This window comes from Perca fluviatilis, chromosome 4 (genome assembly GCF_010015445.1).
Source record: "Perca fluviatilis chromosome 4, GENO_Pfluv_1.0, whole genome shotgun sequence".
Taxonomy (NCBI): Eukaryota; Metazoa; Chordata; class Actinopteri; order Perciformes; family Percidae; genus Perca; species Perca fluviatilis.
In genome coordinates this window covers 20,289,715-20,305,524 of record NC_053115.1, presented here as the reverse complement: position 1 = coordinate 20,305,524, position 15,810 = coordinate 20,289,715, and the positions used below count along the sequence as shown (strand labels likewise).

General features: G+C 39.6%; 1 protein-coding gene across 5 annotated transcripts in view; it reads left to right on the top strand.

The window, feature by feature from the left end:
- Nucleotides 1-15,810, top strand: part of kaznb (kazrin, periplakin interacting protein b) — a 106,471-nt gene that overhangs the window by 81,539 nt on the left and 9,122 nt on the right. For all 5 annotated transcript variants that reach the window (XR_005638883.1, XM_039796284.1, XM_039796285.1 and 2 more), the window contains exon 6: nt 14,336-14,527. Coding sequence is in view for 4 of the 5 variants with exons in the window: in XM_039796284.1 (XP_039652218.1) it covers nt 14,336-14,527 (192 nt within the window). In the remaining variant the exon portion in view is untranslated. The remainder of the gene's footprint in view (nt 1-14,335; nt 14,528-15,810) is intronic.

Genomic DNA, 15,810 nt, shown 5'->3' with positions numbered 1-15,810 from the left:
GGCAGGCTGCAGCGTGACCTTGGAATTATGAAGTGCTACATTTGGTCGAAATTTTCTTATTCGTGTAAAATTCTATAGCTTTTTAGACAAGTTAAACACAGCTAGGGTCCTACAGGTTCAAATTTTAATCTAAGTAGGTACAGTTAGCATATGTAAAAATTCTAATTATCTGGCTCTATAACAGGGATCTTCAATAGGGGGTCTGGGACCCCTAGGGGGTCCACAGAGTCAATGCAGGTGGGGCCTCCAAATTAACAACAATTATTTGAATAGCTTAGTATTCTATGCAAAAAAGAAGTTAGTGTAGGCCCAGTTTAATATGCAACTTCATTTTATAAAATATATATAAAATATATGTGCTCCTCCTTCTTTCAGTTAAGGGGTCCTTGGCTTAAAAAACATTGAAGACCCCTGCTCTATAAGATATTATAGCTGTAATACTACAGTGATGATGACCAGCACAGAAAAACATGCATTTGCATTATATGCGTTACCTTCTAACGATGCATCAGTTGTGCTGCTATGGGAGAGTTAGGGTTTCAATCTTTTGTCCCAGCTCTGATCAGTCAGAGAGAAATGAGCCTGGCAGTAATCCTTGAGGTGTCAGCGTGTGATTGACAGATCCATTGCCCCATGTGACAAGTATCTGGTTAGAGCACATCTGATCTGTGGACGGAGCTGAAACACTGAGCGTCAGCCTCTGACAGGCAGGACAAATGGCACGCTTGCTCTGAACTGCTGTCACGTCTTTAAGTGCAAGAGGTTTAACTCGTCTTTCTCTTGCACACAAATTCACACACATGATGCCTACACTCATGCTTTAGTATGCTAGTTATGGCACTCAAGTGCTCATAAACCAAAAATTCCATTATAAGTTTATATCCAGCCGGGCTCTGCTGCCTGAATTAATTTAGTTGCAGTCCTATCTATTTTCCTCATACCATCTGTACCTGCCTTTGGGTTTCAGGCCTAAAATGCCCTGTTAGGCAAACTGGACAAGCCTTAACCTTATTTACTCTGTCTGCACACATCTGAGTTCCCATCTAACATGACATAGGTTGTCCTTACTCAGACAGGCAGAAGAGACATCCATGGAAAAATCCCTGGAGGGTTAAAGATAAAATAATAGAGCTCTTATTAATAATCCAATCTAAGTGCGTAGAGCTAATTTGGTTTGGTTAGAAGCATGAACTTCATATCACTTCACTGCTGTCATGATCCATTTTTTGAGGGGTTTATGTTGAAGTTTACGCTCGCATTTTTATTCAGTTTACATACCTACCTCCTCTGGCCAAAACACACATTCACATTCAGGAAGTGAGTAATGTAAACTCATGTAGGCTACAAAGGCGCTGTGGGCTCAGAGGGAGTGCATAGCTTTCATACAGAGGGGAGTATTGTTCTCTGTTCAGTCGCAGAGTGTAATTGCACACGCTGTCCTCTGATAGCTCTTGGCCATCAGGTGGAGGGAGAGCTCCACTGACTCACCTGGTTTATTACCTGAGGCTTGAGTTTGTATTCCCCTCCCCCTCCTCCTCCTCCTCAACAACTCGTTTGTACACTAGGGGGGAAAAGATGAAAAGCAGGAGTGGGCGTGGGATGAAAGTTGTCCTGGCTGCCACAGGGTGTGTCACTAAACAGGTACATAGAAAGTGGGAGAGAAAGAGAGGCACATACACAGGAAAGAAAGGAGTAGGAAATGTAGCTGAGTTGCTCTCAGGGGAAGACTTCCTGGTAACCTGTCTGGGTGGAGCCTCACCAAGCAGGGCTGGGAGCGGCCGGTTGTGGTGGTGCATTGTGTGCGTTGGTTTGAATGGTGTGTGCACTGGTCTGTACGTATACGTGTGTTTTCTGTAATTTCACCTGCTATGAGAGCTAACACCACAGTTGACAGTGGAGCCGAGTGGAGCCTGTGCCGAGGAGGACATGAGGTCCGAGAAGGAGGAGGGGAAGGCTGGTGAGTGACATGTAGAAAAGGAGATACAAGGGGAGGAAAGACGTTGTTTGTGTATACTGGAGGAATTGTGTGTAGGCCATAAAAGGGGCTAGTGTCAGGGGAGGGGGTGTTTGTGAGTGGGCTTAAGTTCACGGTGTGGGTGTGTGTGTGTGTGTGTGTGTGTGTGTGTGTGTGTGTGTGTGTGTGTGTGTGTGTGTGTGTGTGTGTGTGTGTGTGTGTGTGTGTGCCTGCCTGCATTGATGATTGTATGAGAGAAATTTAAGTGTCACAAGGAAAATGTGTGATACAAATGCAGTTGTGGGAAGTACATTTATTCCAGTACTGTGCTCAAGTACAAATTTAAGGTCCTTACTTAGCACATTTTAGAGGGAAACCTTTTCACTACAAAACATTTAATCAGTTTATGAAATATAATAAATACATTGTGATAGATTAAATTACCCAACAACATGTGAAGTAGGGGCTGCAACAATGATTACGTTTATTATTGATTCATCTACCTTTTACTTTCTTGAATAATCAATAAATTATTTGCTCTATAAAAAGTCAGCAAGTGAGAACCCGAGAACCTTTGCCATTTTGCTCACAGTCACAAAAACACACTAATTTCCAATATTTAAATAGCTGCCAATTAGGTTTCTGACGATCAACTAATCAATAAATTAACAAATTGTTTCGGCTCTAATACGAACTAGTCAAAATTAGCCCATCCTCAACAAGCTGCAGCATTGAAATTAATTGTATTAGTATTATGTATTAGTAGTAGTAGTAGTAGTAGTAGTAGTAGTGAACTAATTCAATGATATGTCCCAATATATACATCATATAATAATATCCTGAAAACTGTTTACTTTTTATACTTGAAGTAAATGTTTATAAAAAAAATACTACTGTATTTTGGTAAAATGCTGAATACTGGACATTTACATCTAAATTATTATTATTTGAGTGAAAAATCTAAGTCCTTTTTTTACCATGGTACATGGTTAACAGCAGTATACACTGAAGGTTGTTTTACATGATTTTTGTACATCAACTCTTTGGCCCATTCCTTTATAGTAAGTACTGATTTATTTAATTCCATTCCATAACCAAGGCTAAATGTATTGTTTTACTTAAGATAAGAACTAAATACTGACCTAGATATGACATGTTCATATGGATAACATGGTAATCTGTTAATCTTCCATAATCATTGTACATGAATAGAGTGATATTTGGTGAGATACTGTGCAGTACTTTAAACTTAGTCACTTAGCAAACATTCTAAAGCTTGAGAGGAAATAGCTCTGAGGTACAAAAATAACTACATTAGCTGTTGTGTTTGGTTTAAAGTAGAAACCAGACATATTGTTCAGTATGTGAAGATGCATTATGGGCAATTGAGGATGTAAAGAGAAGCCATAGCTATTTGAAGTCTATTGAATATCACCGGAAGGGCCTCTGTTAGAGCTGGTTATCTTGTGTGTGTGTGTGTGTGTGTGTGTGTGTGTGTGTGTGTGTGTGTGTGTGTGTGTGTGTGTGTGTGTGTGTGTGTGTGTGTGTGTGTGTGTGTGTGTGTGTGTGCGGTGTGTGTGTGTGTGTGTGTGTGTGTGTGTGTGTGTGTGTGTGTGTGTGTGTGTTGAGCTGATGTACTCTGCACCCTGAGGTCACCACTCAAAACTGCAGAAGACAATAAGTCTGTCCAATTGCACTGCAACAGACAGATGGTACCATCAGTATAAGCATCACACTCCACAACCATAAGAGACAACATGTGGCATATCTCCAAATAGGAGCATAATTTAGTTGTTTTGTTTTTTATAATAATTTCTCCTCTGTCTCTGTGTGAGCTGTAGCTACCCTGATATAATCAAGGACCATTATTATTTGTATCTGCAGTGTTAGACTGAATATTAATGAGATCATAACAGGTTTTTATTGCCATATTTTACATGATTCAAACTCCTCGGTAAGGATTTTAAAGTTTCATTCATAAGCTTCAGTAGTAGCTCCAGCACCTCGTGCAGCTTGTGGAATTATCCTGCCATGCCCCGGGACATGAGGGAGGTCGTGTATCGAATCATGTAGATTTCCAGTTCTCCACAGACCAGATCCTGCTGTTTCGGACAGATGTTAAGTCTCCACTATAGATGCAACAGGGATAATAGTGCCTGTGGCATATTGGTCCTCAGTGGCTTATACAAGTTGGTCGAATTAATGGACCCATCCCTTTACTGATTACTCTGGTCAGCCAGTGTTTTGGAGATACTAAATACCCAATTCCAGTGTTATAGCCGGGACACACTTAGCCGATTATCGGCCGTTAGACAGTCTGGCGAGGTCAGTGACTCGAATCTGTTCGGTGTGTCCGTGCCGTCGTTAGTCTGGGGGGCTGTCGGCATTCATTTTGGCCGACCTGACATGTTCAGTCGCCGGCAGGGCAGTCGGGACTCACCCGGAAACGGAGTCTCTCAAAATCTGACGAAAATCTTTTAAACTGACCTTTGTTGAGCTGAAATGAAGACAGATTCAGCAACTGCACGGCCTATTTCTCTCTTAAAATGTTTTCAGAAACATGTTTCAGTGAACTATTTTAGTACAATATGAGATCGTATTCTGAACGGCCGCCATGACAGTCTGGCTTTGAATTTCCATAGGAATTTCCAGAGAAAACAAACCCATGTGACGCGTTCGTCCAATCAGCTGCCGGTTTTCATTTCCTGGGCAACAATACAGATTAGCGCCGCCTGCTGTTATACAGATGTATTACGTCTTGTCTCGTCTTTTTGGTGTGTTCTGTGGCACTTTTTGGACCAACACCGACCAACACGGGGAGACTGATCATTTCGACTGGCTTTTCTGTCAACGGTCGGCCGTCGGCTATATGTGTAAGCAGCTTTAGACCTTATTGACTTACAGACTTTGACACATGCTCCCACTAAGTCCATGAGGGTCAGGACTGTCCCACTGTGAAATCGGCAAGAGTTTGAGGGCTCTCAGGTCGACTTTTTTAGTAATTTATTCAGATTTTAAATGAAGGCATTTTGGTGACCTCCAAATATATTGAGTTGGTCAAACAATACTATTGTGCTTATTAACAGGAAATCAACAGCACTCCAGGATAGGAATAATTCGGCATTCTGTGAAATATGCTTGCCGGTATGCGCTTAAAGATGCTCATGTAACTCTCTGCAAGAAAGGCAAGAAAGTGAATAAAAGTATTTCGCACAATGTTTAACTATTTCTTTAATTAAATACAATATGAATATCTGCCTCACACCTTACTGCCCACAGAAATGTCTCTGTCCAGGTAACGTGATTTCATGAAGTACTTCTAAATTCGTCAGGAGACTTTCCTGCACTCAGGTTACAGTGTGTGAGGGTTCATTGCTCAGTGCTGTTGGGGGGGAGGGGGAGACATTCCCAGATACTTCACCTGCCGCATGGAGCTTAAGAAGGACAAGGGTCATCATGATTGACAGAATTGAAAACCAGGATATCCAATGCTTATACATACTACAATTACTGTACAAAATCATCATGTTATCATGGCTGTGCTGACTCTCTGTTTCCTGTTCAGAGCCACCGTGTCAGCCAGGTTAATCACTGTCTAAAATCATTTCAATATAACCAAACCCATGCACAGTGGATGATGCAGGTGTGCAAGTGACAGGGTATGTATGTAAGAGGGTATGTTTTTCAAAATGCAGCTCTTGACAGCAGTATTAGAAATCTAAATAGCCAATGTCCAAATTCTCAGTACTCTTCCAGTGGTGCATCTTTGGCAGCGTGCCTAATCTTCACATAATAAACGTGTGAATCAATTACAGCTATCTGCACTTGGCATCCTTGCACTGACCTCAGTTGTAATGTAAACCCCCGGGCAATTAATTAATAGAAGCTGTTACCAATAGATACTGTATACTTGCACAGATATACTGTACACGACTTGCAAACATGCACAGATACAGTATTCAGACACATCAGCATACATACAAACAATATGCAGAACACAGATGTTTCAACCATATTAGTGGTGCTACATTAGCATTTTATCTGCTTTCAAATACAGTATGTGAAGTATCTTTAAGAGGAAAAATTATAAAAATGATCAATGATAATTTTCTTATATAAAATTCTATTATATATGATATATTAGAATTTTATAGATGTACTGAGCCAGAGAGCGATGTTTTGTCTGCAGACCACGATGAATTACCATTAAGTGGTGAATACTCTGGTCAGGTAGGTTTGAGAGCCAGCAACATGCATTATTAATGCCCATATATATTATAGAGAAGCAGTTTAATACCCTGAGTAGGAAATTGACCTGATCCTTGCATGCAGGGCCTTTTCAGGATGCAGAAAATACAGTGCTCGCCAAGGCATCAGGTGTTTTCTCCGGGTTCTTTTTGATCTCCCGGTATATGAGATGGAGGCTTGTCACTGCTTTTACCGCTGTTAATTTAACCATGTCAAATCTGAATCTATACAACACACGCAGGTCTATACAACCTCTGTTCCATTACTAGACAAGTACATCCTGTAACTATAGCACAAATTAACAATGAAGATGCTAAATATAGTCCGGTGATTTAAATAAGCGGCAGCCTACCTCTGCCACCCACCTACCCGGCCTCCCAGGGATTTCAGACTCAGCAGGTAGCTGCTGACAGAATGAATGGGTTTATTTGTGAAGCCTCTCAGTCTCAGTCATCTTTTCTCTCTCTTTCCCTCCTTCCTGTCTTTCTGTCAGATTTGGGTTTCATGCTGATTTGATGCTTTTCTTTCATAAATCCTTAACAAGTATTTTGGCTGTTCTTTTATCTCGAGATGTAAATGGAGTGCTCAAGGATCATAGGGTGTTTCTTTTATGTCTTGTAAGAAAACTTACCAGTTCCATAGAATTTGGACTAGTTGTACGGGAGTTGTGGTTTTTTTTTGCTAGCAGCTCTGTAAGGCTGTACTTGGCACAACGTAAGCGTAGATCTATTTTCCAAGGGTCCTATGTTGAAGGTGATGGGAATTGCATTAGTTTTGCAGGTATTTTGTCTGAAGTGTTACACTGGTTAAACTGAAATTTAAACATTTTGAGCAGCTGGTAGTGCAAGATCAAAGGGAAGGGGATCATCAAAGTTATTAGAAATTATCCTGAGCAGAACACAAATGCCATTGTTAGTATAGATAGTTAATAATATTTAGTAATATTTCATTTAAAACCACACGTGAATCTAATGGTGGTGCTAGAAGAAAAGTCAGAGGATCATCAAAGTCATGACAATTCCTTCTTTGGGCACCATGAATGTCTGTACAAAAATGTATGCAATCCTATTTTAATCTGGACCAAAGTGGTGGACCAACAGATCCACATTGTCATCCCTAGAGCCATGCTGTTGGCGTGGCTAAAAACTGTTGTACACTGTATAACTTGATGTGATTTGCAACCTGAAATTCAATTAAAAAAAAAACAGATAAGGTTTGAGACATCAGGGGGTGCCTTGAAATAGATAGCTTGTTTTGACAGGTGCTATCTGTACTATATTAAACATATTCTCTCCTGTGCAGCTTAATTCTCCCGAGACAGACAGTGTCATATGAGGAAGCACTCTAAAGCAACACAGATTATTAATAAGATGAGTCTTATCGCACGCTCGTCGTCAATACACAACTTGCAGGGTTTATTTCAGTCCATCCACACTTTTATTTTTCCTGCCTGTCAAGGCTATAGTGTTACCTGCATGATGAGTTTAATCAAGAGCTGAAGCAGACTACTGTCTTCTCCCAGAGCAATCTCAACTGATCTTTATACTGTAATTAGTGGAGGCCAGAGCTCAGCAGACATATGCTTCTCTCATAATACAGTGCAGAAATAGCCAGCTGTAAGCAGACACACACAGACTCACAAACAAGCACATTCACGTGCACGCTCACTCAAACACAATTTAAGTAATCCAGCAGCAACAGGGGAAAACACTTCACTGCACAGACTAATATAATGATGAGTATATGCTCATAACTGATGAGAAAAAAATTATAAATATGATGCCAAAGCTTCTGTTTGTCTTCTGGTCTTCACTCTGCAAAGTGCGCATTAGTGTATGTGTGACTTTAGAGTGAAATTAGTCATTTTTTCATCTCTTGACTCAATGCACTCGATTTAATAATTTGTCTGTATGAATTAGATAGTGTATTATGTGAACCTTGATTAAATTGAACCTGTCAGGTAAAGGTGTGTTAGACCTGAGGTTGATAATTGCAGGGCAACCTAAGATTCGAAGATGTGCATTTCCTTGGTCCTTGTCATTCGAGAAAGATGCTGTTTAATTAACAATTAGTGAATTTTCTTTGTAAAGCTTATGAAGAAGTTGAGAGAGTATGCTTAAGCATGCTTTTCGTGCAGCTGTTGGTATATGTTTGTTAGTGTAGTTTTTTTCCAGCCGTCATCTTTAATTCTGGTTTTTAATGTGCAGGACACAAGAAGTTTACATTAATGTAGTTTCCCTGTACTTCTGGTTTTGATTAAAAGACTCTGGTGGTGAATTGATAATTCATGTTATTGTAGAGCAGGAATTTCACTAAGAGTCACTAAGGTATGCAAGTTATACTTATTGTCTCATTGAGGTAAACACAAGACTAACAACACTAATTTGTTCAAGTGATCCTGTATCATTTAGCTCACAGCTTGAGTCAACACAATCGGCTGCATTGCAGGTACTCACTTACGTAATGTTTCCGTTTCACAGGAAGCCTCTGAGCAGGACGCTTTTCTGGGAAACAAGTTTAAAGAAAATTTGATTGGTTCCTTCTCGGGAAGGTTTATCAATAAAAGGAGCTTATGAAAGAATAGTTTATTATGAGGCTTTAATGAAGCATTCTAAAGACTTTCCTGGTTGTTTGAAACAGCTCTGCTCATATCAGCGAGTTACAGAAAAGTTTTTGTTGTATTAGTTTTTTACATCCCCAGTGAACATTTGTCATATTGCTTCTAATTATGTTTAAAGAAAACTTTGATATTTTGGTGTCCCCATGTTTACTGATTTAATTATTTGCAGCATAGTAATTTGTGTGAGAAATGCGCCATTAAATGACGTTGCTTTGATGTTCTGCTGTATTAGCTGCACCCCCTGCAATGCTACAGCAGCAAATCTATCAGTACTTTCTGTAGAAATCCATTACCATTTTCATCCTTTAGCTCCAACTCTCATGAACCCCCCCCACACACACACACACACACACACACACACACACACACACACACACACACACACACACACCACACACAAATACACACAATCCTACTCCACCTTATAGATAGCATAATATAGCTGTGCACCAATACCACTAGAGCCAACAGGGAGGAAGAAAAAGTATGCAGGGGAAAACTCAACTCCTTAGGTCTCGATTTCCAAATGTTTGTGACAGTTAAAGACAAATCCCAATACTGTGCTATCTTTAAACATTAATGTTTTCATAGTCATCTCTTAGCCAGTGACTTGTTAAAATATTTGTTTCATGGTAGCCAAAGCAGCCCTTCTGTCCAAACTTGACCTATCTGTCAAACAGCAGCAGTGCATATAAATGAGTATGTTATAGTACTTTACAAGGTCAGTACTGCTGCAAGAAAAATGAGACCTTTAAGGAAATGACAGTGTAAGGAAAGAGTCTAAAGCACCTGTTTTAAAAAGGCCACAGTGTGCTTGTTTGTTAAAGCCATAAATGTTCAGCAAGTATTTCAAGGTAAATGAAACCGGTTGAAGATTTGTTTCATGCTCTTGACTCCTCCAGTGTCCAACAAGACATTATTAATATGCTTTGGTTGTTCACAGGAGTCTTCTATTACAAATATTGCTTCAAGAGGACAGTTATGACAGCGCTGTATGTCTACATACAGTAGTAAAGTTGTAAAATAGTGTATGACCTTGTTATCCAACTATCTGTTACTGTACCTGAGAGATTAGTGGAGAGGGAAAGGCAGCAGCATCGCCTCTGGCTTTGTGTTGGACAGATATAGCTGAGGGAACCACTGTACTAACTAAAATTACACAGATTTGAATTGTCAGGGAGACAGAGGTGGAAAAGTTACAGCAATGCACATCGTAGCTCCCCAGGGCAGAACAGTTGGCTGCTGTCACTTTGGAGATTTTTGATACCCCTCTCAATCGTACTATATTATTTTAATGGTTTTGCTTTCAAATGGCCTATGGTCCATTGAAAACAGTGATTTTCATTATCTTTTATAGGACATTTCAGTTAAATTAAAGGGTCAGTTCACACAAATTACAAGAAATGTATTCTCACTTAAACCCTTTAGAGGTATCTAGCCATGCAGATACTTTTAGTTTTGTTTGCCCAGGTTAGTTAGTGTGTCTGAGATTCCTGCTGTTTAACAATTCAACAGCAATTTGTCATTCCAATGTCCCAGTTATTCTGTATAACTCACAGACCACCATGTGCACATTTTCCACTGGAACTACTCCCTATAAAAACTGTGACAGGGATGTCTGCGTACTATCAAATGTAACCAGTACATTGTTTATGGATAGATATTTTGCTGTTGAAGAGTTTTAATGGAACTTTTCAGAGCTTAGACAATTACTCAAATAATCACTGAGTCAGTCGACAGAAAAATAATCGGCAACTATTCTAATAATCAATTTAAAAAAAAAAAAATGTAAGCAAATATTCCCAAAAGAAGATCCTACTTATCTTCTCAACTGTGAATTAGGATTTGGACTGTTAGTTGAACAAGACATGATGACAGATGTTACCTATTTTTACTATTTTCTGACTATTTATAGACAAATCAATTGATTGATTAATTGAGAAGATAATCGGCACATTAGTCATTAAAAAATAATCATTATCTGCAGCCCTAAAATTATTCAGCGCTATGAGCAGCACAAACTAAATTTCATTCAAAATATATTAACAAATATGTTTTATTATTTAGTTGAACTGACCCTTTAACCCTTTTAAATTGAAATGAGACTTTCATTATCAAATGAAAATCTGCATACCCTGAATCTACAAAGCAAAGTTGCCTGATTGGAAAGAGATGGATTAATGATGAGAGCAAATCAATGCGGTTGCACTGAGAACAAATAATAATAATATGGGTCTTTGCAACAAGAGCAATAACTTTAAATTAAATTTCTCATTCAAACTAAATATTCCTAAACAGCTCACATTAAGCATCTTTGATCATTCATGTATATAAATAGCTTCACTTTAATCCTGCATAGTCTTAATAGGAGAGTAGTTCAGGTCTTTGACCGCCAATCCACACATTTCCAACCCCCACTTCCTCTTTCCAAGCAGAGAGTGATGCCTCTGCTTTCTTTCAAGCCTAATCATGAGCCAAGAGCCACTACACACCTCTCCCCAGCTCTCTGTGTGTGTGTGTGTGTGTGTGTGTGTGTGTGTGTGTGTGTGTGTGTGTGTGTGTGTGTGTGTGTGTGTGTGTGTGTGTGTGTGTGTGTGTGTGTGTGTGTGTGTGTGTGTGTGTGTGTGTGTGTGCTGGCTTGTGACAGCTTTGCTATGCGGGGAGAAAAAGGGACTGGGAGGGATGGCCTGGTCCTGACTGGCTTTGATGGACACTCTAATCAGGCTTGGATGAGAAGTTAATTGAATGGGCCACTGCTGAATACGAGGAAGAAGAGTGGGCTTCTCTTTTTCTGTGGGAGGACTCTAATAGCTTGACCAAGCTCACTGCACAACCACTCAAGGGATAGCAGCATATAGACTGCAGTGTACTGTTTATATGAATCTTGTCCATTTAAATAGTTTTTAGATTGCACAAAACACTGTATGTGGAGGTCCGTTATCTATAGGTAGATGGGTTGTGTCAGCTTTATCTCAAGTCAGTGTGCAATGAAGCAGCTTTTCTGTGTGTCCCTTCACACATTTCTTAATTGTGGCCACAAATTCAGGGAAGATTGGAAGATCTCTGGAAGTTTTCTTTGCCTCGATTTCATAACCTGAAAAAGGAAAAAGTGTGCAAGTGTGTTTGTATGTATGCATATATTTATGTTTGTGGGTCTGTGTATATTATTGGGTGAGGGTCTGAAGCTGGAAATGAATGCAAAATTGGATTTGGGGGAATTATGTAACTGATTAATCTGTAAATTACACATTTCTCACTATATCCACTGCAGATACTCTTCAAGACACAATTCTGACAGTTTTTAATTGACTTAAAGTAGTGTGACACACAAGCCAATGTATGTGTGATGATACCTAACACTAAGCTAGTGAAATACTTATAGATTCTGCGTAAAAAAAGGGAAAAGGCTCATCAACAATTGGTTTATTTGAGAATCACTAAGTATCAAATCCTCTGCTAAACCCAACGACTAGAGCAGACCAACCTTCACAGCACAGCAAGAGCAGCTGGTAATTTAAACAGCCTATTTAAAGTTGCAGATTAAGCCAAACACAATAAAGCACCTAAAAAATGCACACTTCTGTCCAGTGGCATCGAAAGCAGCTGCTGCTCCCTGCGACAAATATAGGAGAGCCTGTAGGTAAACACATGAATAAGCGGATTTAGGCTGCAAGAAGGCGGTGAACGATTGCTCTCTCAGGGAAACAAACTCTTTTTTTCACATGCAGCACAGAGCTACCCAGTGTGTTTCCATAGTCCTGAGTCGACAGAGACCGATGGACTGTCCCTTCCTCTCTTATCGGAGCTGCTGCAGCCCCACAAGGTCTGGCTGCAGGCCTGCCGAGATCTTTCACTTATTTTCTCTTTGAGTCACACACATGCACACAAACAAACACACACATAGGCCTACATACTTTGTTGCATCCAAACTTGGTCTTGAATTTTACATCATTTTTTAATGGAGTCTTGTAGGGATCTGCATAAAATGAAGGGCATGCTCACACTTTTTTTTATTTGTTATAGTTTTCAGCCATGCAAGCAGCCTGCCTCTAGGGATGGGAATGTTTTTCGGTCAGTCCGTTCCACCATTTTGGTCCAGACTGAAATAATGCAATAACAATTGTATGATTGTGATGAAATCTTGTGCACACATTCATAGTTCCCAGAGGATGAAGCCTACTACTTTTGGTGATCTGTTGACTTTTCTTCTAGCTCCACCAGCAGGTTGACATTTGTGCATCAGAGTGAAATGTCCCGACAGTTGTTGGATAGATTATTACATTCATTGGCTTGGTGACTTTGTTGATCCCCAGAGTTTTTATTAGCACCATAGGTTAATATAGCTTAATTATTTCTAATTAAATGTTTTTCACGTAATAACTGGGAGTATATAAGGGTTCTCTATTATAACAAGGACTGTATTCTTAATTATTTATGTGTGACTTAAAACATTCTGGCACCACCCTATGAACATTTATTACATTTAATTCACCACAACTGCTAAGAATCAAAACCAAATACTGGACCTCAACTGTTATCTATCTGTTAACTCTTCTTTAAAATGAGCATCACAGCCTCCAGCGATGCTAGCTTGCCTGTAGACTCTTAGTCTAGTTACATTATATATAATGTTCAGGGCTACAAATAATGATTATTTTCATTATTGATTTATCTGTCGACTATTTTTCAGTTAACTGCTTCATTGGTTTGTCTATAAAATGTCAGAATGTAGTGGAAAATGCTATTTACAAGGTCATAGATCTCAAATTGCTGATTTTGTCCGAAAAACGATCCAAAGCCCAAAGATTGAATGTTTTGGTTGCTTGTTTCATTTGTCTCTGTTCTTATGAAAATTGTCCATTCTTCTCTTACAAACCTTGTGCCCTTATGTGTATACAAGATAAATCATCATGACATATATTTTTCCTCTGTTGCTGGTATGGACTTTCCTCACTGGACTCAAGTTGAACCCATGAAAGACCTCTTCTAATCGATTTCGTCTTTTCTGTCCTGTTGCTCTGCAAACGTGTCCACCAGCTCCCGTCGGTTTGTTCCCTTGACATTTCTCTGTGTCCTCTCCTTGGTTTCCTGCTCCTGTTTGCTTGCCTGTTTTCCCCGAGGGTTGGGAGCGGATGGGAAACACAACACTGAGGAGCACGTCTCAAGCGTGTGTTGCTGATATTTTATTTTCTTATCAGATTGCTGGTTCTCACCTACCCACTACCCTCGCAGGTTTCAGTTCTGAGTCTGACACTCAGCATTTATCTGAATTTCTTAAACCCCTTTGGCCACACAGCTGAGGTGGAGCTGTGAGTCTTGAAGGGGTTTGATGTGTTAATTTGTTAATTTAGCTTTTCACTGTATTCTTCCCTTGATTTTCTTGTTTTCTACTCTCCTTCAGTCTTCACTCTGCCTGTCTCTTTGGATTTTAGATTCTAAATGCAGCACTCTCAGGTTGCTCATTCCTCTTCTGCATACTCTAAATTCCCAAACTGTCTCTCTTTCTCCTTCAGTGTTGTTGCGTGAGGAGGTGGCGCAACTTCAAGAGGAAGTCCACCTGCTGAGGCAAATGAAGGACATGTTGAGTAAGGACCTGGAGGAGACCCAGGGAGGCTGCTCTGCCGATCTGCTCTCAGCCACCGAGCTCCGTGTGCAGCTGGGTGACAAGGAGCAGGAGCTGGACCGTGCCAAGGAGGCCTTACAAGGTCAGGAGCCAACACAGGCATCTTCTTTAGTCCCTTCTTTACAACAGCTAACTCGAATATACAGCAAATACAGCTGTCCGAGCATTTAGTTGGAGGTTTCACCCTTTCATCAAGCCAGAATATGTTGTACACTTCATGAAATCCACTTTATCTCACCGAAGAAAATGATGTGTCAGTCAGTTTTTAATTTTTTTTATTTCTGTGTCATGCTTAAAATTTCCCACATTGGATTGCAAGACACTGCTATATATCAAACATCAAAGTAAGACCTCTTCTGGTTAGCCTCATACAGTACACAAACAGAAGAAACATGACATAATAACAAATAATAACACAATTGATCCTCAAATCAATTTGATGCAAATTAATTTAAGTCTGCTTCCTTCAAATGAGTTGGTCTAAAAGCTATCAGCGATCAGAATCATTGTTTTGAAGTATCTTGGACCAACATATGTTCTTTGATATATGTACAACAAACAGAAATGAATCATTTATTGAACAACAGATAACACATTTGAGACTTCCATTTTGCAAATCAAACACATGCCCTAGTTGATTTTTTGTGAGTGTGTGTTAACAGCCAACTCAGTCTTTGTGCATCATCCATCATTGTTATCTTAGTCAAGACAGTAGTGTGGGTCTCCCAGTAAAAAGCACACAACAAAACAAAATGAAGCTCATTTTCAGATCTGTTGCAATCCATTAGAAACACACTTTTCTTCTTCCAGACTGACATAGCTTCCAGTTTTAACATTGAGTAGTAAAATACCAGTGGCTTATGTAGGCCCATAAAGATATTTGCTTCTTTTTAACACATTCATATTTTATCATCATACTGTAGATGTACGCAGTTGTGGTTTAGTCCATGTTCTTCACTCTCAGCAAACAAAAAGAAAAGTTGGGCCAATCAAAAGATGATACTGTGGGGAAAAATCAATTTTAGGGTTCATCTCTGTCCCAGTTTTGTCTTGTATGTGCCAAAGGTATGAAATGTGCAACAATGTACAATATTCCGGAAGAGAAACCTGATCTTTATGTTTAGATCTTATTGTTTTTGTGAGGGTAGGCAAGAGATACTGTATATGTGCATGTGTTCATTTTTAGAAATGGGTGTCGCCTCTGATGAGCAGCCAAGTAGACTCCACATTCAACTCATTTTAATTATCATCCATCAATCATTCTATAGAAGCTTTACACTGAAATATTAATGTGGTATTGATGTAGACTGGAATGGGGCACTGAAAAATCGAACTATGATAAGATAATAATTATTATTATAGGAT